Here is a 25888-nt window from a genome sequence, read left to right as displayed (position 1 = left end):
TTCCTCATCTTGAGGGCGTACTTCTCAAACTGCACATTCCAGCCAGCGGCGCCGCAGACAATGTCAAAGATCTACTCGGCATTGAGGCCTGCAGCATCTGTTAATGCGTGTGACTCGGCAGTCGCAGCCAGGTGCACTCCGACCATCATGTCCTCAATATCCTGCAGCGTGATGCCTGAAGAGCTCGCATCCTTGGTGACCTTGGTCTGCTAATGCACGGCGTCGTCGGGCTCGTCGCGGAGGTATAGGCGCCAGGTGGCCGAGTCGTCCATACCTGGCCAGCCGATGTAGACGGTGGTCTAGTAGATCTGCTCGGCCATGGCAACGAGGGGCACGGGGACCGACTTCTCGCCTGCGGTTCGCACGATGATGGACAAGTCCTTTTGGCTATCGGTCATGGCTGAGAAAACCGTCTCATCGCCATCGAGGGCATGGGTAATACGGTTCTTCATGATTGAACTGGCGCCCGCGCCGCCTTGAAGGTGGTCATAAACCGTCTGGGTGTTGAGACCAGCCCTGACAGCAAGAGCCATGACCTCGGCGACCAGCGCGATAACAATCTCGGGCCTGACTTGGTGGACGACTTTTCCGTTGACACCGGAACCCGTTTCACCATGATGAGTCAGTTGTCTTGATCCGGCCAATCTTGGAAACGAACGACCGAGAAGAGGGTTGGCAAGGTCGAGACCAGCGTCGGTGCCGCAGGCAAAGATAGTCACTGATCAGCGGCCCTCCTGGAAGAAGGCCGACGAGACCTGGAAGTGGTTGATGACGATGACGAGCAGCGCTTCGGCGGCTTCGGCGGCTTCCTTGGGACTCAAGATTGCCTTTCCTCCTCTTTGAACGAACATGTCGACGAGGGCGGGGACAATCTCATAGCCAGAGACCGTGAAGCCGTTCATGATCAGGTTCCTGGGCATGCCAATGCCCATGGCACCAAGGCCACAGACGCTGACGCGCGGCAAACTGGATTTGGGAGACATGATGAGATAATGGGAAGCTGGATATATGTGGGCTTGTGAATGTTTCATGTCGTGATTGCAGTGAAATGGAGGTCTTAGTTTACATGATATATTCCATTTCTATACTATCGTGAGCCTCCACCATGTTCCACCATTTCTCTCCAGTCATCACTTACACTCTCGGCCCCGACAACCAACCGCTGCCCCGCGCAATCACCATGCCCGGGAAATGGAAAGGGTGTGCCCGTAATAGGCTTCTCTGGCGGACAATGTAAAGCCCCATGGTCTACATACCTAACCTTCCACACTGGGTGACGTTCCTGAATGCTGCGCCAGACGCGAGTGCATCAATCAGTGGAGGAAGGGATCATGATAGTGTGTAAGGATCTGTGCCACGGTAGCGACGACGACTAATACCTCTTGCTGGTCAGTCTCGTCTTGACGCTTACACATTTCTAGCACAAAAATGGGCGAGGGGGCCATCAGCAAAGGGACATTACGGGTTCCGTACGCCCAGGTAACTTACCTGCAAATGCCGGCGACATGATTGTGTAGTTGGTAGCCCATCTCAGGTGCCGCTTGTACGACTCGGACTGCACCACCCGATGCATTTGGCCCATGGGTATGGACAGGACAAACTTGACAACTTCCATTAGGATCATGTTGCAGCTCATTGCCATTGACAGAGACTGGTTATTAGTCAGACGGCCAATTGTCGCACATCCCAAGAACATCATGGTGTAACTTGGCTGGCATTGGGTACTGGTGCCCTGGAAGGAGGACAAGTCGTAGCCGCAATCTTTGTGAGGAGCGTCCCAGTGTTGGAACCATTCCTCAAATCTCGTGTTCATGCCCTGCATTCTCTGCAGCCCGCTACTTTCGAGATCAGTGGCTAACGTGATGGCACGCAGGGGCTCGTCACGAATCTGTACGGTCTCAACCAGAGAGGCGAGTCTCATGTTTGTTGGTGGTACGTGGGACTGACATGTTAGATGGACCAGGTCTTACGAGGATACCGGTGGCATTCGGGATGTCTTGGTTATGCCCATGGCAATCTCGCGCTCGATGAAGCACAGCGCGAGCCAGACCCGTGCCCCGCGGATGATTTGCCTCCGCTTCTCCGAATGGCTGAAATAGCTGATCTGGTCGGGCATCTGCTCGTCCTTGTCGAGGTTGAGATCGAGAGCCATCTACAGTGTGTGGCCCAGGGCGTACCATGTGCTCTCAGCGTAAGCCACGAGCAGGATCATAGCCTAGACCTTGCCAAGCGATACGGGATAGTAAAACAAGCTCCCAGACATCAGGTCCTTAACATCTTGCACGCACGCAAAGCTCGAGGGTGACCCTCCGATACACGAAGCAAGGAAGGGTATGACGGTGAAGCAAAACGGCTCTCGAGTGTGCAACATCCTGAAGCTGTTGAGTATGGGATCGAATATCCGCAGAAAGTTGACCACGTTCATCATGAAGCTGTTGAACAGGTGCCAGGCGTGTTTCTGGTAGATGAGAGAGACCACCAACGATAATATCGTCTTGACGCACGTTCTGGATAAAGAATAATAGCAGACAGGGTGCAGGCCTGTGCTGCCCGAAACTATGGTATGCATCGGAAGGCGTCTTGTTATGGTCTTGGGTCGAATCACCGCGGTGGCTCATGTTGTGCGTGGCAGAAGCTGGGGCCCTTATGTCCTTGGACGTCAGCTCCGAATTTTCCGCCGTCTTAGTGAGCCGATAGATGGCAGACCGTTCCCCAGGCGACTCTCACATATTTGCGTCGCCCATGGCGGCCGTTGGGAGGCCGTTATATACCTGTGCATCTGCACCTGAAGCCGCCGTCGGGAGGAGGTCAGATCGTGAGGTGGCATGATTAGGGGTGACAAGCTCTCAGTTCTGCGACGTTGTAGGTCTAGAACAGAGTCAGTGTCGTGAATCGCGGTTTCGCATCTGGACTTGGGGCAGTCACTATTCTAGTTGTTCAATGACATTGTTGTCAGCCACATAACCAAAGAACACACTTAAAGACACACGGCAGCATCAAAACCCAATGCTGCAAAACACTATTTGGGGCAGTCACCCATCGTGGAAGGCATCATCTCGTTTGGATACTGTTTCTCTCCTGCGAGAACCGACAGCGTCGAATATGCAGCTCGGAGCAGGCTCAGCAGCTCAGCCAGATCGGAGAAGCAATGTGTGGGCCTATGAATCGCGACTGAACATTTGGTGCCATTAGCCATTAAGGATTTGTCTAAGGCTGTGCAGAGAGCAGCATGCAAGGCTGCCCTCTCCGTCTTAGGACCCCAGGTTTTCTTGAAGCCTCTTGCCACCCTTACAAGATGGGTCGATAGAGTCTTAGTGTGATCAGTGAAGTCATGCCTGCGTGCGATGCAGAGAATGTCGTGGAGTTTGTAGGGAAAATCCGAGTCAGGCAATAATAGAGTGTCTAGGCAATGATCAATGGCAATGAGGCAAAAGCCCCGACTCGGCGCCGAGTATCCTTCACCCATGTCAAACCACAGACCATCCCCAGACACCATCTCTCATGGGCTGATTTATCCCGCGACTCACGGATCCGTCCAGTGCCCCGATTTATGCTGATGGAGTTGTCTCTTCCATTGAGGGAGAAGGGGAGATCTCGCACTTGAAGGCTCTCAAAACTGTCCTGACCAACTGGAGACTCTGAATGCTCGTGGCCGGATATCACTGCATCATCTCGACTCTTGCACTCTCCTACTTCTATCCCTAAATTGCCTCGAGCCTTGGTTACAGCAACACTCGAGCACAGTAAGTCATCTCCTTTTTGGCCATTCTCGAGCAAACAGCTAACGATTAAAATCTGATTCATGACTTCCCCCATGTACGTTTGACAACATCCATCTTAGATATTCACATGTCATTGTGTCCCTTGAGTATCCCTACTGACATGATTCGCAGCTATTCCACTGCTTTCTCGATCGCGGTTCCTTGTTGTATCATGGCCGACCGTTGAGCCATGACATTTTCCAACGGGGTATTGGTTCATGCCGCCTCTCAGGCGGCTAAATAGGACACCTTTCCCATCTTAGTACATCTTGATCATTGCTAGGGTAAAGGCCTCATCAAGGTGACCTATGACCTTCCCTTCGACTCGATTATGGTCGACATGACTCATTATCCCAAAGCTGACAACTTGGCACGGACAAAGAAGCTCGTCGCCTACTGCCACGCCAATAGCAAGGCCACAGAAGTAGAGCCCGGCAGGATTAAAGGCGACGGAGACGACATCTCCGACATGGCTGATCTAAGCGCACTGATGACCACATATGAGGAGGCACAGGCGTTTGTCGATGCTGGTGTTGACTTTTGGCCCCGGCTTTCGGCAACGTTCACAGAGAGTATGGAACTCAAGGCATTGTTCTCGAATGCGACAGGTTAGTTTTGAGGGTCTGGAGGTGTTTCCATAAAGCCCTAGACGACCTTTCTGACGTTCCCCATAGACTTGATCGTATTCGTGAGATCACGAACGGCTAAGGTGTTGCCGTTGTTATTCACGGCGTCAACAATTTCTCAGCCGATCTATACAACAATTTGATTGCGGCCGGCATACTAAGATCAATGTCAACCGAGGGATCCTATCTCCGTATTACAAGCATCTTCGGGAGAGTTGCAACAAGATTCCGTCCACTCAACTGAGGGAGGAGTGTATAGAGGTGGTTGCTAAACGCATGGGACGCCACATGGATATCGTACTTTCAAGCGACAAGGCCTAGCTTTAGATGCAGGAAGTCGTCATGACTTGAGAAGACTATTTCCGACTTTAGTAGTCAATCCAAGTCATACTTGCAGTGTTGCCCTACACTTCTGTACCTACCGCCGATGCGGTTCCATGAGGCTAGGAACTGCTGCCGCGTTGTATCTCAAGCGTGGTGTTTGCCTCAGCGATGGTGCTTCTCGGCAAGATATAACCCAAATTATGCAATTTGCTTGTTACATAGCCAAGAAGGTTTTCCGGCGGAGGAACAAAGGGGGCAACTGATGATCTTTGCTTCGGATTTAGTCGGGGTTGTGTTGTGTCACCCCAACCGAAAGGGGTGCTCCTGTAGCATGAAACTCGTCAGACCTCGACTGCTCTCAAGCTCAGCTTCCTGAGCTTTTGCTATTTTCTATGGCGCAAAAAACCTGGTTTTGGGCGCTCGTGAATCTTTTTCATGCAACACAACTATTTCACAAACCTGACAAGATGTTTGCGCCAGTGCCTCTCCGAACTACTAACGTGACTCCTCTCGAGTTCTCAGTGCTCCATAGCGCACAGAGAACCATGGTAACGGCAGTTCAGGGCCTGCCAGGATATAAGGGCAAAAATTTCACCTTCAACACCGGCTAGAAGCTGCCATGCATTGGCTTGGGTACCTTCCAGGACTCTGACGAGCAGGAGATGTCCGTCTTTACTGCTCTAAGAACGGTATTCGCCATGTTGACAAAGCTCACAAGTATGACTGCTCTCTAAAATCTGTCTTTATCGTAACTCTGATAGTTACTGGTGCTGACGCTACACGATTGCAGTTATGGGACAGAAAAGCAGGCCGGCCAGGGAATCAGACGAAGCCGCATCAAACGCGAGGGGGTCTTCATCACTGCGAAACTATGGTGCAACGCCCACCATCCAGGAGACGTCGAGCTTGCCCTCGCTGAGTCCTTGAGAGATCTCGGAGTTGATTACGTCGACCTTTACCTGATGCACTGCCCTTGCTCAATGAAAAGGGGCTCCGAGCTGCTGCCCTTCGGCTTCGACGGTAAGATTATCACCGACCCGACTTATTTCGTGGACACTTGGAAGGCCATGAGAAAGCTATTACCGACAGGAAACACCAAGGCCATCGGAGTCTCGAACTAGCATTAACTGGGGTATTCAAGGGGGGACGGTCTTCGGGCTCGATCTTCGGGCTCAGTTAACCCATCAAGGGCCGGGCTGCAACTATAATAAAGAACAGACCATTCAAGGAGGGACGGGTTAAGAATATGATGGCGGCTTCGCTACTTACCACGCTATGAGGTCTGCGCCGATAGGGTGCGGAACCATCATCTGCATGGTTGTGGGCCGGAACCAGGGAGGAGTGCTCGTATACTTCAGACTTGGTACTAGGACCGTGTCGATTGCAATGGATGTCTACCCTTGTGACATGGGCGGTTAACGTACCCTGAAAAAGAGTTAAAGTCCCCAGTACGTGGCACGATATTCAGGCATGCCCCTCAGATGGCAGACGGGCCACAAGAGCAACTTAGACTGAGTTCAAAGTGTATTTCGAGGGTTTTGAAACACAAAGTCCTCGATCTTGGGCTGGCCAATGCTGTCTTTATTTTGTTTGGCCCGCGGCATGAGCATTCGGATTTTCACATCCCTAGGCGTCGATGTGAGCTGCCACACTGCCAAGTTTCCAGGGCTCCCACAGGAGGGCAGGTTGACAACGGGACTTAGCGTCGGGGTGCCAGATGGCAAGTCGTGCTCGAGACTGACACCGACCGAAAGTTAGTCCAAGTTGTTCATCGAATCGAGCAGCCCGAAGTGACGCGCCTTGCTATGAATGGTGATCGATAGCAAAGTAATCCTCAACTCCGTATAAGCCACCGGTACATTCTTCGATGCTAAATGCAATTGGAGAGGTTTGGTGGATCGGAATAGAGGGAGGTTTCATTCCCGCCGGGGCCTTACCCAGAAAATAAAACCAGTAACACAAGTGGCTGAATACATGCCTGGCCAACCGTCAAAACCACAAACACGGGGTAGGAGTCAAGTCCGGCCAAAATCATGTATTATCTAGGTAATTCGGTTAGTTTCATTCCGTCAAGGGCTCGTAGAAGCGGTGGGGGGGCTTCTGGCAGGTTAAAGGGGCAAAGCGAGTCAAATGGGAAAGATATGCCTCCTTTCTGCAACACTTCAACTTTGTACTCTAAAGGACTTACTGTCTTTTGGTTCAGTTATTCCATCGGGTGCCAGGTCTCAACTACAACAACGAACACAATATCAAAGTCTCTAGAACAGAAATACATCTTTCATGTTCAAGGTGGGTGACAAGCAGCCTACATCCCGGAATGGGGGGAGGCCTCCCTCCATTCCGGCAAGCTCCGTCAGGGCTCCCGACAGCTCCAGCAAAAGTGCCCTTGCTGTCATTACCGTTTTGCTTTCCTCTGGGTGCGTCAAGACCCAGAACTCCTTTTCAGCTACTTGTTCTAGGGAGATCTTACTCGCTCCTTTAACGCTCATGCCTTTTTCCTGTACCATCCATGCTTGCTTCGCTCGGTATGTCTGCACCCGATCAGCGGCCTTAGGTTCATCAGGGACAGTGTTACAGTCGCATTTGTTGGCGCGTAAAAGGCTGGGAATAACACAAAACACATGAATGCTCGCTTCTTGGATTTGGAGGTAACGTCGCACCAGACCATCGCTTCTCAACTCACTAACAGGGCAGAGATTAGACATTACCTTCACATCTTGGCAGTATCTAGATCTGCACAATAGGTTATTAGCGGCGAAATAAGAGTCCTCTAGTACTCCTTATCAACGTACACAAGGTCAAGTCTTGCTTCTTCGTCTCTCGCTGCGAGATGCCATTGCCCATGAACCAGAAGGAGTTGGCATGAGCAAGGCCAGCGAAATCAACGCATCAAGTTGTAAACGATCCAGTGGCTTTACATTGATGTATGTGGTTTCAAAATCCTCTTGCCGAGGACTTTCAATGAACTTCATAAAGTCATTGCTTAAGTCCGGCCAAACAGCAGTTATCTTGCCGGTGTTACGATCCTTGTCTAGGCAGGTGGAATGCACCATATCAGCCACCCTGTCCCTGTACTTTCGCGCTCTGAAGAGGGAGTGCACTTACACCAACTCTGGCAAGACCCTTGCCAGACCATGTCTTTATGTGCTTCCTGGGTGTAAGCGTTAAATGCATCTTGGGCCGACTGCTTGACCACAGGCGTTCTACTCTGATCACTTTGCATCTTCTGAATTACTTGTATAATATATGAAACGCTTCACGGAATAGATAACGGCTGAGGCCTTGAAACTGATCACTAAGAGGTGTTGAGATGGCTCACCTCCACTCAATGCATGGCACCAAGGATACATTCACAATAGGCCTAATTAGGGCCAAGGATCGTTGCGTGGAAATTAGTAGATACTTGTGATTGATATTTCAGTTTAGTACTCACTGAAATAATTTGGCAGCCTAGCGATGGCGAGACCAAGATATGCCTTGGGGCCCTTGGCCCGCCATCTGTCTTTCAAGCTTACCCCGTCACGGCCCAGGATATAGAATCGAGACGAGAAGGATGTGTTAAAGCCAGTGGCATAAATGAGGACTTATAGCTTACGGAACCGCCCGTCGACCGTCTCGATGCCATTTTCTGTGACTCTCGAGATGTCGGTTCTGATTACGTCTATGTTCGGGCACTGGACGCAAGGCCAGGAGTGATACGGCGACAGCTCAGCTCCCAGCTATTAAGGTATGTTAGAAGCTCTCCCTGGAACTCAAGATCAGACACTCGAAGTACCTCGGAATTGGCTTTTCTTTTGCAATTTCGGTCACTTGAGCGTTTCCTTCATCTTATTCTCCGCCCACTGTAGTCTCGTCAACGAAGATGTCGGAAACAAAAAACAGTACCGTGTGTGTGCACCATCTTGCCATCCCTTTGTGCCTTTGAATCGCTGTAGTTACTGGCGAAGTTCTCGTTCATCTGCTGCTCGATATCCTTTCTAAAACCGCGATAGTACTCATGATCGTTGGTAAAGCGTTCTACATCGGCTGTTGAGTCTGTTGAACGTCAGTGTAAAGTATCGTCAGTGTAGATCCTGGCCTGTTAGACTCACAAGGCTCGTTGAAGGACGACGACTTAATGCCAAAACCGACGGTAGGGAGGATGTACATAGAGGTCCAACTTGGACACCTTGGGCTGATTCGCAGGAACGACTTGGATGCTGCTGGCGCCAGAACCGATGATCGCTACTGACTTGGCCTTCAAGTCTAGCTTTGGACCCTGAATTTTGACTAGCAAACATGGTTCCCCTCAACGACGGCACAACTATGTTGATGTGGTCGGGGACCAAGAGCGTACCCAAGCGGCGGTGTGGAGCAATCTGACTGTGAAAATGTCGAGGCCCTTATTGTCCGGCCACTTCCAGTCTTTTAGAATGTCTCCAGCATTAATAAGAACATCCGCATTTTGCTCTTCTTCGTTGGTAGGAGTGCTGGAAAGGAGGATGAAGTGGGTAGAGGCTGGGGACCAATAGCAATGTTCACAGAGAATCCAGTCTATGCACAGTGTCAGAGAGAGAACAGCTAGGACCACGTTAAAGACCAGAGGCGACGACATAAATATCTTCTCTTCGCTTGTGTGCTAAGAGCTAAACCCTGCTGAGAGTCACAATCACCCTAAGTTAAAGTCGGTACTCTAATTGTCTGGTACGCGGAAGAAGGTCCCGACATCGACACAGTCGTCAGCCCTGTGAGTCAGTGCACTTATGTCTACTGGGATATCACAAGACTGCAGCGAGGTCAGTCATTCTATACAGCACAATTATACTGTACTTGCAATACTTTGCCATAGTCCAACGCTAGAGGCGCAGTATCGCTAGTTAGGCGACCTTGACAAGCAATCATGAATGATGCAAAACCTAATCTGTCTACAGATTTGCCTTGACCTCGGTCTCGAGTGTGTCTTCTCCTGACACAGAACGCTCCACAAGATTGATCACCTCGTTTGCAAGCCCGAAGCTGAAGATGTAGCCGCCACCCTGGGGACCGTATGCGTGCACCACGTGTTGGCTTCTGACGACTTCCTTCTCTACCCTGGTCCCGGTCTTTCTCTGAGGACGAATGCCAACAATGTCTCGCACGATATTGGCCCTGGCAACGTCCGGAGGAGGGAAGTCCTTGGGCAGGTTCTCATGAATTCTCTGCAGAATCTACATTCTGTTAGGAACCCTTGTTTCACGCAATCGACATGTTTTTCTATACTCACGTCTGTGCGCAGAGCGTCATCGATCTTGGTGTCGGCGTTGTCGAAGGTCTTCAAGCCTCCCAAGATGGCGGTGCCATCAGGTCTTCCCAGGGCATATGTGTAATCCTTGCCCCGACGGATCCAGATCTTGTTGAAGTCGGACTTGACGAGGATTGTCTGACCACGAACCTCCTGCATGTCGAGGTCTGCCACGTCTGCGAGGTAGCGCGCTCCGACACCAGTGCAGTTGATCAAGAGATGGTGTCCCATCCCCCGGAGCTCAGAGAGCGAGTTGACGTTGAGGCGCTGGAACTTGACACCCGTTGCCTCCAGACGCTTCCTGACCCAGGCAAGGTAGATTGACGGTGTTACAATGATGGACTTGTATGCCATACCAAATGAGGCACCGCTGGGCAGCTCGTCTTTGGATAAGACTCTGTAGTCCGGGAGCTTGTTGGCGTACCAGACTTGGTCTTCAGATGAACCATCGATAAGGTCGTACATGTCGACTCTCCTGACACTGGACTCTGGATGCTCGAGAGCCAACTTCCACCATGTCCAGAAGGCGTCCAGCTGCATCTTTTGCTCCCTCGGTGTCGAGGGAATCATGCCCATGAAGACGGCGCCTGCCCAAGGGCTGGCCCACTCCTGAGATTCCGGGTCATTGGGAAGGTTACGAGCAACAATAGTCACGTCGTACCCTCTGGGCAGCTGACTCGCAATCGTCAGGCCGGTGATTCTGTTGTGTCACTTGTTAGTCCGTGGTCAAAGTGCCCGCTGTCGCGCAACGGGGCGAGACCCTACCCGGCACCTAGAATGGTGATCTTTGGCATTTTGTTTAGGGGTTTAAGATTGAAGATTAAATCGTTTGTCTGTCACGGTGGCGGTTGTGTCAGCTTCTCATGTCCAGCTCGCACTATCCTCGATGGCAATATATAGATAGTCTGAAAGTCAACTGTCCACCCGCTCTTCGGATATCGGGCGGCGGTCCCACCCTGGACAGACGCCGGCCTCGCCAGGCGATATCGATAAAAGCTCGTTTGCGATGCATTCAATTGAGCTTAGCCTCTGTGCCAAGTCTCTGCGGTGGGGGCGAGAGCATGGCATGAATCGCGGGGTGTCTTCGTCTGTTTTACCCTAGAAACGGTCAGACTAGGCCGTGACCGATCTAAGGAATCTGCGATTAGGCACCCCAGCAAGATCGGCTACATGATAAGCCTTGAAATGTCATGTCACAGTGCCCCCTAGTCTCTTCGCATCATCAATGTCTGGACACGACCCAAGATTGAGGCGCGCGTAGGCGAGGTGCGCTTGATTTCCCGATAACGCTGATGAAGCACAGAGCCTAGGCATAACACGCAAGTCCTGGTCTATCTTATGTTAGTCTGAATATTGGTCTATCTCATGGTGTATGGAGGGGTGGGCCAGGCGCTCGGGATTGGAATTGGTATAAGTTTGCGGATCCCTTCAACCTAGTCCCCTTGGACAGTCAACTAATCCATCTGCATCGAAAACTACCCTTCTCCCATCTTCAACGACAGATTCCAAACTGCAAAAGCCGCAGCAAGCATGAATACAAAGACAGCCATCGCATCCGAAGATGAGTTGCGCCACGGTGGTTCCTCTGCCGAGAGTATGGACTCGTCCGAGTATGACCGCTTTTGTCTTTTGCGCGAGTCTTTCACCGAGGAAAAGCAGGCCGCGCTTATCCGAAAGATCGAGTAGGTATTCGTCTGCAATTGGAAAAGCACTGTTCATTGACCGGTTCCAGTTTCCGCATCCTGCCTCCCCTGGTGCTTGTATACCTTCTCGCCTACATCGACCGCTCCAATGCTGGTATGCTACCTTCCAATGCGACATCATGCCCCCTCCCTGTATTACTGACCACTTGCCTTTGCAGGCAACGCCAAACTGTTTGGTGCCCTAGAAGACCTCGGTCTGAGTGGACAGCAGTGGAATGTGTCTCTAGCCGTCTTCTTCATCACATACGCGGCTGGTGGCGTGTAAGTCTTGAGCTGGATTGTGGTCCTGACGATGCCCCTTGCTGACCTGGGACCAGCCCCTCCAACATCACGCTCAAGCGCGTCGGCCCGCGATTCTGGCTTCCCTCACTGCTCATCGGATGCGGATCGACCATTATCTGCTCTGGCGTGCAAAGCACGTATGCTGGGTGGATTTCCTTCAGATTGATCCTGGGCATTATCGAAGCCGGTATATACCCCGGATGCTCCTTCATTCTCACCTCGTGGTATAGCCCTAAAGAGTTGCATTCGATAATGACCATCTTTTACTCGGCCGCTTCGATCGCAGGCGCCTTCTCTGGCCTTCTCGCTTTTGCCATTGGCCACTTGGACGGCACTTGAGGTTACCGGGGCTGGCGCTTGATCTACGTCCTGGAGGGACTCTTCAGTGTCGTTGTCGGCGTTGCCTGCTTTTGGCTGATCAATCCTGTGCCGGCCAAGGTTACAGGCTGGTTGACTGACAAGGAACGCGAGTATCTCGTGCTCCGAAACCGATTCGCCGTTGGTGGGGAGAGCGGCATCAAGGAGCGAGAGGATTTCAACATGGCCGACGTCAAGAAGGCGTTCCGCTCCATCCACACGTACTCTGTGGCCTTGACCGAGTTTACTGTGGCTGTTGTTGTCTACAGAATAAGCTTCGTCCTGCCCAGCATCGTCCAGAGCTTGGGATACTCGAGCGTCAAGGCCCAGGCAATGACTGCTCCGCCATACATTTTTGCCTGCGTCGTCACCATCATCTCTGACCTCGCGGCTGATCGCTACCGCCAGCGGGCACTGTCAATCATACTGCCAAACACAATGGCTGTCGTTGGATTCGTCATCATCACCATCACAATCCGCTACCATCAGATCCCCGGAGTGACATACTTTGGCCTCTTTCTCATGGCCGGTGGTCTGTATCCCATCTCACCGGCCGTCATGGCCTGGGTGGCTCTGAACATGGCCGGTTCCATGAAGCGTGCAGCCGGGCTTGGACTGATGATGTCCTTGGCCCAGCTTGGAGGTGTGAGTTCTGACCCGAGTCCCTGACCACACAAGATGTGTTGCTAATTCGGAGTTCCTTAGATTGTGGGATCCAACATCTTCATGCCCGATGAAGCACCCGTCTACTCTACTGGATTCGGAATCTGCATTGCCATGTTGACAGCGTTTGGCGTCATCTGGCCCGGCATCTACTATCTAATCCTGAAGAGGATCAATTCGCGACGGGCTGCCATTCCGGTCGAGGAGGTCATGACCAAGTATACGCCGGAGCAGTTGACTGATATGGGAGATGAGAGTCCTCTCTTCCGCTACGCTCTTTAGATTAGTGGTTGGGATGATGTTGGCCGTAGACGATCCTGCTGGGTTGTACGCGCGCCAGGGTATTGCCTTCGCGCTGGAAATCATTATCTGGATGATTCCTTGGCTATATCGTTATTCCATACTTGTTTGTATAATTCTATATATATTCTTATTAGTCCTCTCTCGAGACATCTCCTTGGGGGTGTGTGCAGAAGCATCCCTGAAGTACTGGTCCCCAATACTTGGATTGACATGACGCCTGAGTGCAAGGCTAGATCGTATTAGAATAATTGGCAGCCAGTAGGCACTCAATAATTGATAGTAAGCCAGAACCTCAAGCTAAATTTTACTTCGGAACGGATAAAAATGACCCGCTAGAGTGGAATTTATTGAATGTGGCATGCGTAAAAGGGGGGATGGTGCCTACCAGGGGCTACCCCAGCCTTGCCAAGCCGGATCTCCATACTCGTGCCCCCTAAGCTCCAAGATGTTTATCAGTCCTCCCGCCCCCGATCCCGGCCTTGGCCCAAGCCCCCCGCTGATAACAATGATCTTCCTCGGCCATTCTGATGAGCATCTTCCCTCCAACGTCAGCTCACCCTACACCTTACACAGGTCTTTCTTGCGTCTTTCAACAAATGCGAGCATGATGCAAACACAAAGGCCCACATCTCGGTCGCGAAGATCAACGACACGCACAACTAGAGGCTGCCAGACTTGTCGACGGCGACATGTAAAGTGCGACGGTATGTCCTGGATTCACCAGAGGATCGACACCAAGATTGATAATGGCAACCCGCAGAGGTAAAGCCGGCTTGTCAAAGATGCCAGCGTGCAGCCCTCGACTGCACCTACAAGCCTCAGCTCAAATGGCCACGACAGGGTGCGAGGATGGGCAACAACCGCTCTCGGCGGCGGCACCGAGCACGAAACGAGGCGTCATCGCCTGCGATTCGAGACCTTCTCGGTAGACTGGTTCTAGGAATCTAGCCATGCAATGCTTTGTGCAAGTGAGACCGATGTCTACAGCAACCATCACTTTGCAAGCTGCATTGATCTTGAAATGAATCAATCCTCGAGCGACAGCATTGTGAGCATTTCCCAAGGTGACACAAACCCCATGTACGGTTCGTCAGCCATGGAATCAGAGGAAGAAACACAGCTAGTGACTTATTGGAACACGGAACGCTCTAGTCTCGTTCAGGTTCTGGACGAAGGAGAAATCACGCCTGATGATAGCGCATCACTCGTGCCGATACCGTCCAAGACATGCTCCCTTTCCATCTCATCGCCGGGCGACCCATATCAGCTTCCGAATATGACAAGCGAGGACGGCATGCTCTTCCGATACTGTAAGACCGACCCACGACTCAAACCATGTTTAGCACATGATCTTAATGGTGGGATCTAGATGTTGCCGAAATGTGCCCTCGGTGCATTGTCAGGAATGGTTACAACGAGAACTACCGTCAGGTCGTCCTCCCACTGGTCGACAAATCCAAAATCCTGCTGAGAGCCATTCTGGCCTTCACGGCCAACCGCGTCAAGTTGCAAGATGACCGCTTCCAGACTATTGCCCTTCGTCACCAGGCAGCAGTGCTACAAGGCTTGCAACAATCGCTCAGCACCAAGAAGCGGACCTCCTTCTCAAGACTGGAGATACTGAGCACGATCCTCATGCTATGCTTCTATGAGATTTACAACCCAGGATCAAGCCCTACAGACTCGCATGGCTTGCCCACAAGAGCCTGGATGACGCATTCAGGAGGTGTCCGCCGGCTGTTGGACCTCGGCCTGCTGGAATCCCACGACTCTCACTACGAGAAGGCTATCGTGTCTTTTCTCAGTCAGTATTTTGCTTCGCGTAGCGTACTCGCCTTTACTTCCTTGTCGCCACTAGAGGATCAGAGTGAGGTTGTTGACCATGCTCAGTACTGGCTCGGCATGACTGACAGGCCAACCGAGGAGATCAATCCGTTTGCTGGATGCTCCAATGAGATGCTCAAATCGATCTTGGTCATCACATGGCGGGTGAGACAAGTAGGACAATCGCTATCGCAACCACCACCATCATGTTTACAGCAGACTTGGGCCAACATGACGGCACAGAAACTCTTATCCATGGACCAACTTGCACCTGTAGAGAATAGAAATGGCAATGCAATCGCGGGATTGCTAGGCCGGCACTCGGACCGGATGGTGACGACCCTTCTGGAAAAGACATCTGAAGCCTTCCGTTGGGCCGCTGTGCTGCTGCTGGGGAACCTGTACCCTGAATCGGATCCCACAGCTCATGCGCAAACTGGAACGTGCCTGGGTCGGCTGGATGAGATCCTAGATTCTGGTCTTGCTGTCCCGCAACGCGGCGCACTTGGCTCTTCCAGCTATGTGTGGCCGTACTTTGTCGCAGGATGCCACTTGCAAACCCTGGATCAGAATGCTTCACTGGGACAGCGGATCAGAAGGCTCTTGACACGCAACCGGTCCGGCGACACAACGTCGCGTCAGATTCTCCACGTGCTCGAGGAGATGTGGTCCCTCCTGCCTGGGCACAGGGCTACAGCATGCACCAATGGAGATAGTTTCTTGTGGAGGAGCGCCATGTTGAGTAGTCACCAAGTACTCGAATGGGTGTGATGGGATTGCACTATGTAGTTATGATTACAATCTTGACTCTATACCCTCGTACGTGATGGTCTTGATATTGAGGAACTCCTCGATGCCATAATTGCTGTCCTCACGACCGATGCCACTTTGCTTGACACCCCCGAACTTGAATCCGAGTAAGTATCAAGCCCTTCCCAAGCAAGAGGAGAGAGGGGGGACTGTAGCAGTGGTAGCGATTGCCTCGTGTCCATCCGCCTCATCGCAACTAGGGCAAGACCCAGCAGTTAATCAAAACAGTCCTTGGATTCCCAGTGGAAGTGACTCGCCCGTGGTGTTGTTGATGCCATATTGAGTCTAGCAAAGCTCCCGGATCCTGCGAACGTTAGTCTCCAGGATAAGAATTGGAATTAATTGCCAGTCCGCTGCTCTCTTGACTCGTATAAAATCTCGCCTATATCCTCAGACACCGATAAGACTTCCCTCGAGGGGTCTAGACCTTGTGTCACTAATCTGGCTCGTATGAAATGGAGTAAAAGCAGTAAGCGTCCCGCACCAAGTCGCTTCGTATGTGCTGTATGTGCTGTATATTGCTAGCGTGCTTGGCCTTATCTACCCTGCGAGATCTCGTTTGCTTCATACTTTGTTAGGGTTAGAGTCAAGGGTTTACTGCATCATACTTCCCGCTCTTACAGTAATCTCGTTTGAAATGGACCAAAAACAGTAAAGCGCAAAGGATCTTTATCGCACACCACTTGGTCGCTTCACATATACTGCATGTGGCTAGCGTGCTGGTTCCACTCTCCTATATCTCGTCAGTTTCACACTCTTCTGGGTTTAGGCCCTCTGTAAGATGATCAATGATATTGTCTAAGCCAAGTGCAGTCTAATCGGCCGACAATACAAGTTTGGACCATGAGCCAACGACTATATGGCATCTTGTGTCCAGATGGCTCGTGCAACCAGGACCATCTAACTGGAACGCGATTCTCAAGAGACACTTCACTTTGCAATTGACACAGAGATTTGAGCCGGAAACCTACGTCCTTTGACACAATGGCATCGTCTACTCCCAAAAAGAAGGTCATCATTATTGGGGCTGGCGCGTTCGGCCTGTCCACTGCTCTGCATCTCCAGCGCCATCACCGAGATGCCGTTGACGTGCTGCTGCGCGACTCTGCGTCGTTTCCCTCAATCGACTCTGCCTCTGGCAACGACACATCTCGCGCTGTGCGCATGGACTATGCTGATCCGTTCTACTTCAACCTCGCCAAAGAAGCCATCGAGGCCTGGCAGGGCGACCCCGTGTTCTCGCAGCACTTTCATCTTTCTGGCCGCATCGGTGCTCAGCCCCCTGGACACACGAATGTCGAAAAGTGCAAGCATGTGCTACAGGCCGCTGGCGTAGACGTGGAGGATTTTGGAGAGGCTGACAAGGTGTCATCTCTTCACAACATGTTTCCTCTGCTGGGGAATAGAGACAAGCTTCGGGGATGGGACTTTTACTACGTCAAAGTGAGCCCTCAACTCCTCCCTGCATGCGGCATCTACTAACCTTGACCTAGCATGCTGGGTGGGCGAATCCCAAGGAAGCTGTCATCTCAGCCATGAAAGATTATCAATCTCTCGGTGGTAGACAAATCACCGATCGCTGGCGTGGGTGTGTTGTCGACAACATCATCTCTGGCAATCAGATCCGCGGAGTCAAGACGGCTGACGGGCAGTCGCACTTTGCTGAGCACGTCATCTACGCCACAGGAGCATTCTCAACCTCTAACAAGAAGCTTCTCCCCGGCCTTGGCACTCAGATCCATCCCACTGGCTTTGCCATCGCGCACTGGAAACTGGAAAACTCAGAAGAGCTGAAGGCTTGGCAAGGTTATCCCGCCGTCGACATCTACCACAACGGCTACTTTTTCCCTCCGGATCCCATCACCGGCCTCATGAAGCTCGGGTTAGGGATTGTCGGCTTCACGCATGACGAGAATCCTCGATCGAGCTGGGAAGACCAATCCGACGTTGGCATTGCGCTTCGCAACAGCGACCTCGTCAGCACCAACGAGGCCGGAAAGATCCCGGCCATTGCAGAGGAGGGCATCCGTTGGATCCTAAACAGATGGGCGCCGAGCCTGGCCAACAAGAAGTTCCTTGACATGAAGATCTGCTGGGACGCCATGACACCCGATGGAGGCTGGTTGATTGACCATCACCCAGGGATCCAGGGCCTCAGCGTCGCCACCGGAGGATCGGGGCACGGTTTCAAGTTTCTTCCTGTTGTTGGGAGCTTCATCAGCCAAGTTCTTGGCATCACTGAAAGTAACCGGATCGCCAGGCCCAGGCTTGAAGAGATGAGAAGTAGGTGGCGCTGGGGTCGGCCTTCCAACGTGGATGTCAAGGATCGAAAGGTTGTTCTGCAAGGACGACCTATATTGAATGTGATGCATCATTTGAGGGCTCAGACCCCCGGGCATATCAATGATATGGTTCGTTGCCGATTGTAGGATAGAGTGTCAAGTCACTCATACCCGATGGGCAAAATCAGAGTCGAAAGCTATCTCGCTGTCAAGTAGGTAGCTCTGGCATAGACACACTTCAATACACGACCTAGGAACCATGTGCCCTCGATGGGAAATATCTTGAACACTTTAGTTCAGATCCATTGGTCCACGGGTGCGAGTAAAGTAGGCGAGCTGCTTCGACTATGAAAATGAGCACAGTTTTCCCCCTACTATTAACGCAAGGACCCGAAGTCAACACTCATGCATCCAAGAAAACGATCATAGTGTTCGCCCTTCTTTACATATAATTGCCCTGCATGCTATCACTTGCTATGCGAAACATGCTGTCACTCAGCCAAACTCCACCAATTTCTTGGGGCCGCAACGGATCGCCCATCAGCGAGTCTGGTTCGAGACCACCAATGCTACCGTCGAGGAGCATGAATTCCAGATTTGCCTGAAACGCTACGCACATCACCCATTAACAACGGTGACTTGAGAGGTGCGAAGTCCATCTTACGGCTCTTGCCCGGCCAATCCTCCGGCAACAGCTCGTCCTCCTTTTCTAGGCCGAGAGCTAGCGTGACTCTGTCTATGCGAGCCATCAAGGATCTGAAGATGCGCAGAGGTCGCTTCAGACCGCGATTGCGGCCCCGTTGGAACTCCCACAGGATATCCCGGAAGAACTTGATGCAGCATAAGTACTGATCGCTCTCCTCATCCGCCTGCTGTAAGATGACGAGCGTGGCGCATTAGGCGGCGTAGGCGATGCCGTACTGCGCTCGTCTCAAGGTGAACGTCGTCTTGTAAGCTTTCAGGACCTTCCAGATTCGCACTGCAGCATCGATGCATATCTTCCTGTCTGACTTCGGGATGGCTGGAGCCGAGGAGGGCTTGCTTAGTTAGGATAACAAGAGTACAGTTCATGGCGCTGTTGTGAACTTGCCAGCAGTCCAATGCGAGGTATTTATCGCAGTCAAAGGTTACTACTTACTGAGGTGTCATCTGATGAGGTGTAGGTGTTGGATCAACTCCAGGCTCGTACTCAAGCCATGGTGGAGTTGTCTCTGCCCACTGCCGAAGCAATAGACGCATCTCACCTCTCTTGTCAAGGAGAGCCTGGCGGGGGGTACGCGCGCTGCCGACCGAGCAGAGGCTGTCGATGATGCTTTTTGCAATATCACACAGCTCCAGGAGTCGCCGAAAGGATGTTGAGGTCATAGCACGGCTGCCCCTCTTACGCCGGGCTCGTACTCGTTCCGTTGACGTGAGGCGTCCATTCCACCATCTCCTCATATACGTCGAGGTACGTGCGACACTGTCCTGCGAGACTTGAGGATCTCTAGTGCTCGCCCCAGGAACAACAACTGCACTTTGTCCCCGACGTATGCGGCTCAATAGGCGTATTTTCGGATTTCGCTATCGATGATCGGATTTAGGTGTTGACGCATCTGCGAGGCAGTCTAGATATAGCCTAAGATCCGTAATCATGGGATACGCAATTCCGCAATATATCCAGCTAGTACTCTGCTATCCATTAGGAATAAGACATATATCACATGTTAGTAGCGCCACTATTCTCGGTATTGTGGCCTTGCCAAAGTGCTGACCCATCAGGGCGTTGAACCTCGTCAGGAATGCTTCTCTGTGTGTCTGGGGATCCCGAGGATTGGTCCGCAACGAGAGCCTGTCGCTGTAACGGCTGCTCTGGAAGTAGATTGCGCTGAGAAGCAGCTTGTTCGCGTAGGGCCCTCCTCCCCTGAAGAGATTGTCTACGATCGCTGGTTGTGACGAAGGATGTAACATAGAATAACTGCGGTACCTGTTGAAAGGTATCTGTCACTTTTGCCGCAATGGCTTTGCGATACTGGTCAATAGGTTAAAAGGTAGGAAAGGTGTTGCCTGTTCTAGTGGAGATCCAGAAGATGTAATGCTGTATCGCCGTCAAGTTGGTCAAAGTCGATCTTGGAGGTGATGCTTGGGTCGGAGCGAAGCGTCGCCTCTTGTTGTCTCGGGATGGTAGAATAAGAGACAAGGGCATCCCAGAATATTTGCCTTGTGCTCCTATCGATGCTAAGAGGCCGCATACAATCCTCTGGAGAGGCTGTCAAGGGCAAGACTGATGACCGGTCTGGCAGGAGGCTTGTTACGCCATAGAACTGGGAATCGGTATCCCTGCTGTATTTTGAGGCGAGGAGTGTGGGATTTTGGTCTAAGGGAGACTCATGCGACCAAGACTTGGCCGGTTCTATTTCTTACCAAGCATCTAAGTTCCTTTTTAGTTACTATCCCTTCGTTAATCTCACTTATTTAGGCGCTCTCCTATCGATAGATATTTGTGTCGGCCTCCTATCGCGTCGCATGGCTGCGCGAGCCCCAACGGCGACGTAAACCGAGATAACGATCCCGGCTCCCAAAGCTTCATCGCGGATTCATTGTATACTACAAGTGACGTCTCGAATCATTTGGCGCCCCATCAAGAGCCGAATATGAACCATAAGCCCTCGGAACCCATTGGGCTTTCTGGGCTGGAAGACCTCATGCTGCAAGAGCCTACAACGGCGAGACATATGCCCGGGGTGGCCTTTGGCCAAGATGCTGACCTGGACTTGGATACCAACTTTGTCATGCTCGCAACGCATGACGACTCGATCAACAGAATCTTCAACTGTGAAGACCATCTATTTGATGATAGCTACACGGACAAGATCTCGACCACAGAAACTTCCAGAACCGCCTAAATCAGTCCAGGACACAACCGACAGCAACCTCTGAGTGCCCCGGATCAACCATCGACCATCACGGCCCAGACGAACTATGCCCGATCTCATGCTGAAACTCGCTCATTGACACAGAGTCCGAGGAGGTCGAAGCGAGATATAGGTTTCACGCCGTCTGAACAAGATCATAGCCTCGCGGTTGCAATCTAGAATGAACCATCGTGGGAATACTATGCAACTTCTCGTCAACCTGACGCCGTGGATGGGGTCATGGAGCTGTTTGGTGCTTCCATGGAGCACTGCATACCCGCAATCGGCCCGACGAGATGGCCTACCGATGAGGCACCTTCGACTCAGGACCTTCTATGCTTGTCTCTCCGCCACTGCCTAGAGACCGACTCCGATAAATACTCTGCCGGTTGATTTAAAGAAATATTTGGCACCAGTGCAGAAAGTGCGGCGCACCTCTGGATTTCTCGCAACTTATTGGGTCTTGTATCTATGCACTAATCCCAGAACTTTCCCTAAGTCATAGCTTGTCCTGTAAGGCTTTGTAGTTCCCATTCATCGCATTTCTCGCAAACTCCTCTCCCGTGACAAGAGGGTACTTGTTCAACAGAACGCTTGACGGTGAGTGGGCACAGTTAGGGTTTCAATTTTACGGCCTTGGGGTAGCTAAGGCGCTTTGATTGTCTCGTTTTGAGTTGAGCGAGCTATGTCAAAGGCTTGTAATTCTGCATACATGCTCTTTTTTACATCCTCATCTGCCCAACACATGTCCACAGCGTTTCTCGCCAGCTGTACCATCTCGGCCTCCGACAGTCCACCATAGTGGTATGCCTTCTCCATGTTACCATCGATCCATACATCATGCATATACACAGGATCGTCGCTGTTGATGCAAAACTTGACACCCTTGTTCAACAACTGTCGCAGCTTGGGGAACAGGACGTCAGTCGCTGTCCTTCGGTGGTAGGCATGTGGACAAAGAGTCAGACCGATACCCTTCTCCAACAAACCGTCGATGAGCTCATCCTTATCAAGAGCATCAAGCCCATGATCAATGCGCTCTATACCAATTTCGAATATTGCCTGGCGGATGTGCTCGTGGGTGTCCTTCTGCCCGAAATCACAATGCGTAGTGATGCGCAGCCCATCTGCTTGGGCCTGCTTGAAGGCATCTCTGAATAGAATCGGTGGACGCTCGTAGGCGTTGCTTGCGAGACCAACGGCGTGAAAGAGCCCATGACCACTCTTGGCCCACGGCATGGCAGTTCGATACGCTGCTTCGCCGTCTTCTACCGGCTCGTCGCGAATGAAGCAGAAGATCCAGCTGGACCGCACGCCGTACGTGTCTGCTCCATCCCGCTGGGCGCGCAAGTAGCCATTGAGGACAGCCTCGGCGTCGACACCTCGCCGAGTGTGAGCCTGAATGTCAAAGAAGGGCTCCACGTAGCGAACATTCATGGCCTTGCACCTCTTGAGATAGTCCATAGCCATGTCATAAAAGTCTTGCTCCTTCAAGAGAACCTCGCACCCGGCAAAGTAGGCCTCGAGGAAGGTTGGCACATCCTTGCGGCCGCCCATCTCAGGGCGGTGGTTGTAGGTGACGTTGTACGACTCAACGAGTTCCTCGTATGTTTTGTATTCCTGATCCCTCCATTTCAGGGGGATGTTGTTTCGTTGGGCAAGGAGCCATCGCATGGCTGGTTGAAGGGTGCCCTCGATGTGGACGTGTAGCTCGACCTTTGGCAAGGCTGCGATGAACGGTGATACAACAAGACCATTCATGTTGGTGTTCTGAGACTGGGCACGTTGCTACTCTGGTTGTGAGAAATGGTGTGCGCATCTTGTTCCTTTTGCGCGGTTTAGCGACCGATCGGCGTTGGACAGCGGACATCTCCGATCTCCGATCTCTAGCCCCAGAAGCGAATTATCTATCACTATCCCCATCACTTTGGCTTGCCCTATCTCCTTAGTTGCCCGAAGACTTTCATCGGGTGACGAGCAGAGATCTGGGCCAATCATGGCGATTACTCCAATTCTCCGACTCTCACTCGATCCATGCTATCAGATAGCTGCTTGCCTTAGTATAGATAGAGCTAATATAAGCCTAACGGCCCACAAGCCAGTACCGTTAGCAGAAAACATTATGACGGTAGTGGGGGAAAAGTGGAAAACTAGAGTATTGTCAAGAGGATACAGTGGATAGAGATTTTTTCAAGATGCTTATCTGCACCGAGCCGATCTCGGGCTTATTTCTAGGTCAAGCAAGGGCCGAGATAAAGGTCGGCAACAAAACTAAGGGCCGATGATCAAGTACTTTACTTGTTGACGGCCGACCTCCCCGTTTCTGGGAGCTGGCATTCCATTCCATTCCATACGAGAGTGGCTCGAGGCAATCAACTCTACTCGGAATTTTGCGTCAGAAGCAGAACGGATACCGCCGCAGAAATGGCCATTGCCCCGGATGCCACCACGGCTTACCGGGTTGTCAAGAAGATCGACCGCGTTATCATCCCGCTGCTGTTCGTCACGTACATGCTCAACTTCATGGACAAGACGATCCTTTCGAGCGCTGCAGTGTTTGGCCTTCGCGAAGACAATGTGAGTTGGACTTGACGGTCTTGTGTCGCATAGAACTATTGGTTAACTTATTGTTGTAGCACCTTGAAGGCCAGCAGTACAGTTGGGTCTCTAGCATCTTCTACTTCGGATACCTCATTTGGGAGTATCCTACCACTATTCTCATTGCTCGGTTACCGACAGCCAAGTACCTCACGGTTAATACCTTGTTCTGGGGTGCCGTGGTAGCCTTGACGGCAGCATGTCGCAATTTCGGCGGTCTCATGGCTGTGCGTTTCCTACTGGGTGTGGCCGAGGCTACTATCACTCCGGCCTTTATGTTCTTGACTTCTACCTGGTATACTCGTGACGAAATGCCCGTCCGTGTCGGCATTTGGTTCGCGGGTAACTCTATCGGTGGGCTAGTTTCTAGTCTTCTAGCCTTTGGCATCGGCCACATTGACGACCATATCCGCCCCTGGCGATGGATGTATATCATCCTCGGAGTGTTGACTACCGTCTGGGCTATACCCATGTTCTTTTTCCTCCCTGATACTATTTCCAAAGCCAAGTTCCTTACCGCCGAGGAGCGAAAGGTTGCCGCCGACCGCGTCGTTATTGCTGGAACAGGTAGCACTGAGAATTCTCATTGGAAACCGGATCAAGTGAAGGAGTGTCTTATGGACCCCAAGACTTGGTTCATCGTATCTATCGAGCTTCTTACTCAAATGCCCAACGGTGGCACGCAGAGCTTCAGCAACATTGTCATCTCGTCATTCGGATTTACAAGTCTGCAAACCACCCTCATTAATATCCCCTATTCAGTCATTACGGCGAGTACTATCGCTGGAACAGGCTGGCTGGCCAGTCGCTACCACACGCTCAACTGTCTGCTCATCCTCTGCGTTGTGGTTCCTCCCGTTGTAGGCTCGGCTATCATCTACGTACGTGAGCAGGTACCGCACGGCGTCCAACTCTTTGCCTATTTCTTGCTTTCGACGGGTCCCGCGGCCATGCCTCTGAATATGTCACTCGTGCAGGCCAACTACCGTGGCGTCACGAAGCGCATGACCATAACAGCTATGCTCTTCCTGACATACTGCGCTGGTAATATAGCCGGACCGCAGTTCTTCCGCAGGTCAGAGGCGCCGAAGTACAGGACGGCTTTCCAGGCCATCATGGTATGCTACGCACTTGTCGTGGTTGTGGTACTGTCACTGCGGTTCTATCTGCAATGGTTCAATGCAAAGCGCTCGAGAGAAGAAGGCTTCGAGGGCAGTGCTCGCTCGGCGGGTGTAGTGGCGAATGGAAAGGTCCCTGAAGCATTGAATGGCAGAAATGTGGCTGAGGCAGTTGCCGAGGTGGAGTTGAGGCCGGAGGACTATGAGGATGTGACTGATTGGAAGACGGTGGGTTTCCGTTATCGTCTGTAACCTATTTATGTGCAGAGGGAGGTTGTCTCTGTTTCCTGGTATCCCTTTTCAATCCCTTCTCATTGAGTTGGACTCGAAATGACCGTGTTTCTACCTTGGGCAACTATAGACCTGTACTATATAGATGTAGTAATTGGCGGACCAGACGCCAACTAAGCTGTGGTGGCTGCAAGCTACACACGCTAATTTCAGTGTTGAAAAAGGGCTATGCCATTTGGCTCCTGAGATTCAAATCCAACCGACGAGTTGAGGTATTTGAGCTGCCTGGAGCCAATTGCTCTGTAGAGGCGCTTTGGAGGTTGTTGTCCATCCTCGGAGGCGTCATTAACACAACTCAGCAAACTTAATGGACCGTAGATGAAGATTGTCTCAAAAGGTTGGCTGAAACCTCCCTATCACTCCAGAGGCAATTACATATCGCGCTAGACATCTGAGCAACGTGGAGGGAGCGTTTGTAGCCCCGGACTCATGTAAGGTGCCTTCTTATATCTTTTCCCTGTCAGCAAACTAGGGTGGTAATACAGCTGCCGCGAAGCTTTTGTTGGCAGTGGGGAGACCCTATGCGCCGGCTTGCAAGACTTCGGCGCAAACATCTGTTACGGGACGTTGAAGATCAACGAGAGAGTCTCAAAGAGGCCGCTAACACTATCCAGGTGACTTGAGTCACATTTCTACCTTTGCAGATGATTGGCAATGCTGATTGAAGACCGCTGTAGCTCGTGGCTCACCCTTGAATCCTTTTCAGCCGAGTCAAGCGTTAAAGTGTGGCAACAGCTCAAGTGAAACCATTCATCCGATTCGAACAGCACATAAAGCCCTGTACCCTCGACC

At 51.7% G+C, this 25888-nt stretch overlaps 11 protein-coding genes across 11 annotated transcripts; 6 read left to right on the top strand and 5 right to left on the bottom strand.

Annotated features, from left to right (window-relative positions):
* Positions 1-299: 299 nt before the first annotated feature.
* On the bottom strand, positions 300-614 carry NECHADRAFT_55406 (uncharacterized protein; the record flags this gene model as incomplete). Its single annotated transcript, XM_003040785.1, has 1 exon — positions 300-614. A coding segment is annotated over one exon (315 nt), but the record flags the coding sequence as incomplete, so codon positions are not given.
* A 123-nt stretch (positions 615-737) lies between these two features.
* Positions 738-968, bottom strand: NECHADRAFT_16163 (uncharacterized protein; the record flags this gene model as incomplete). The annotated part of the gene is made up of 1 exon (XM_003040784.1): positions 738-968. A coding segment is annotated over one exon (231 nt), but the record flags the coding sequence as incomplete, so codon positions are not given.
* A 3133-nt stretch (positions 969-4101) lies between these two features.
* On the top strand, positions 4102-4530 carry NECHADRAFT_88678 (uncharacterized protein; the record flags this gene model as incomplete). Its single annotated transcript, XM_003040804.1, has 2 exons — positions 4102-4369; positions 4436-4530. The coding sequence occupies 2 exons, from the start codon at positions 4102-4104 to the stop codon at positions 4528-4530; spliced, it is 363 nt and encodes a 120-aa protein (XP_003040850.1).
* An 800-nt stretch (positions 4531-5330) lies between these two features.
* On the top strand, positions 5331-5832 carry NECHADRAFT_88677 (uncharacterized protein; the record flags this gene model as incomplete). The annotated part of the gene is made up of 2 exons (XM_003040803.1): positions 5331-5344; positions 5502-5832. The coding sequence occupies 2 exons, from the start codon at positions 5331-5333 to the stop codon at positions 5830-5832; spliced, it is 345 nt and encodes a 114-aa protein (XP_003040849.1).
* A 1137-nt stretch (positions 5833-6969) lies between these two features.
* NECHADRAFT_88676 (uncharacterized protein) lies at positions 6970-7885 on the bottom strand (the record flags this gene model as incomplete). The annotated part of the gene is made up of 2 exons (XM_003040783.1): positions 6970-7419; positions 7817-7885. 2 exons carry the CDS (start codon positions 7883-7885, stop codon positions 6970-6972), a joined length of 519 nt encoding a protein of 172 aa, XP_003040829.1.
* Positions 7886-9615: 1730 nt separating this feature from the next.
* Positions 9616-10765, bottom strand: NECHADRAFT_88675 (uncharacterized protein; the record flags this gene model as incomplete). The annotated part of the gene is made up of 3 exons (XM_003040782.1): positions 9616-9897; positions 9954-10671; positions 10737-10765. The coding sequence occupies 3 exons, from the start codon at positions 10763-10765 to the stop codon at positions 9616-9618; spliced, it is 1029 nt and encodes a 342-aa protein (XP_003040828.1).
* A 736-nt stretch (positions 10766-11501) lies between these two features.
* NECHADRAFT_88674 (uncharacterized protein) lies at positions 11502-13258 on the top strand (the record flags this gene model as incomplete). The annotated part of the gene is made up of 6 exons (XM_003040802.1): positions 11502-11653; positions 11704-11768; positions 11833-11935; positions 11992-12143; positions 12297-12958; positions 13019-13258. The coding sequence occupies 6 exons, from the start codon at positions 11502-11504 to the stop codon at positions 13256-13258; spliced, it is 1374 nt and encodes a 457-aa protein (XP_003040848.1).
* Positions 13259-13724: 466 nt separating this feature from the next.
* On the top strand, positions 13725-15874 carry NECHADRAFT_88673 (uncharacterized protein; the record flags this gene model as incomplete). Its single annotated transcript, XM_003040801.1, has 4 exons — positions 13725-13983; positions 14062-14204; positions 14253-14589; positions 14649-15874. The coding sequence occupies 4 exons, from the start codon at positions 13725-13727 to the stop codon at positions 15872-15874; spliced, it is 1965 nt and encodes a 654-aa protein (XP_003040847.1).
* A 1050-nt stretch (positions 15875-16924) lies between these two features.
* On the top strand, positions 16925-18132 carry NECHADRAFT_5061 (uncharacterized protein; the record flags this gene model as incomplete). The annotated part of the gene is made up of 2 exons (XM_003040800.1): positions 16925-17356; positions 17407-18132. Coding segments are annotated over 2 exons (1158 nt in total), but the record flags the coding sequence as incomplete, so codon positions are not given.
* Positions 18133-21734: 3602 nt separating this feature from the next.
* NECHADRAFT_55434 (uncharacterized protein) lies at positions 21735-22850 on the bottom strand (the record flags this gene model as incomplete). Its single annotated transcript, XM_003040781.1, has 1 exon — positions 21735-22850. One exon carries the CDS (start codon positions 22848-22850, stop codon positions 21735-21737), a length of 1116 nt encoding a protein of 371 aa, XP_003040827.1.
* Positions 22851-23513: 663 nt separating this feature from the next.
* Positions 23514-25057, top strand: NECHADRAFT_55419 (uncharacterized protein; the record flags this gene model as incomplete). The annotated part of the gene is made up of 2 exons (XM_003040799.1): positions 23514-23666; positions 23726-25057. 2 exons carry the CDS (start codon positions 23514-23516, stop codon positions 25055-25057), a joined length of 1485 nt encoding a protein of 494 aa, XP_003040845.1.
* Positions 25058-25888: the final 831 nt, after the last annotated feature.

This window comes from Fusarium vanettenii (assembly GCF_000151355.1).
Source record: "Fusarium vanettenii 77-13-4 chromosome 15 genomic scaffold NECHAsca_57_chr15_1_0, whole genome shotgun sequence".
Taxonomy (NCBI): Eukaryota; Fungi; Ascomycota; class Sordariomycetes; order Hypocreales; family Nectriaceae; genus Fusarium; species Fusarium vanettenii.
The sequence above is the reverse complement of the archived record's forward strand: the minus strand, read 5'-3'. Positions and strand labels throughout refer to the sequence as shown.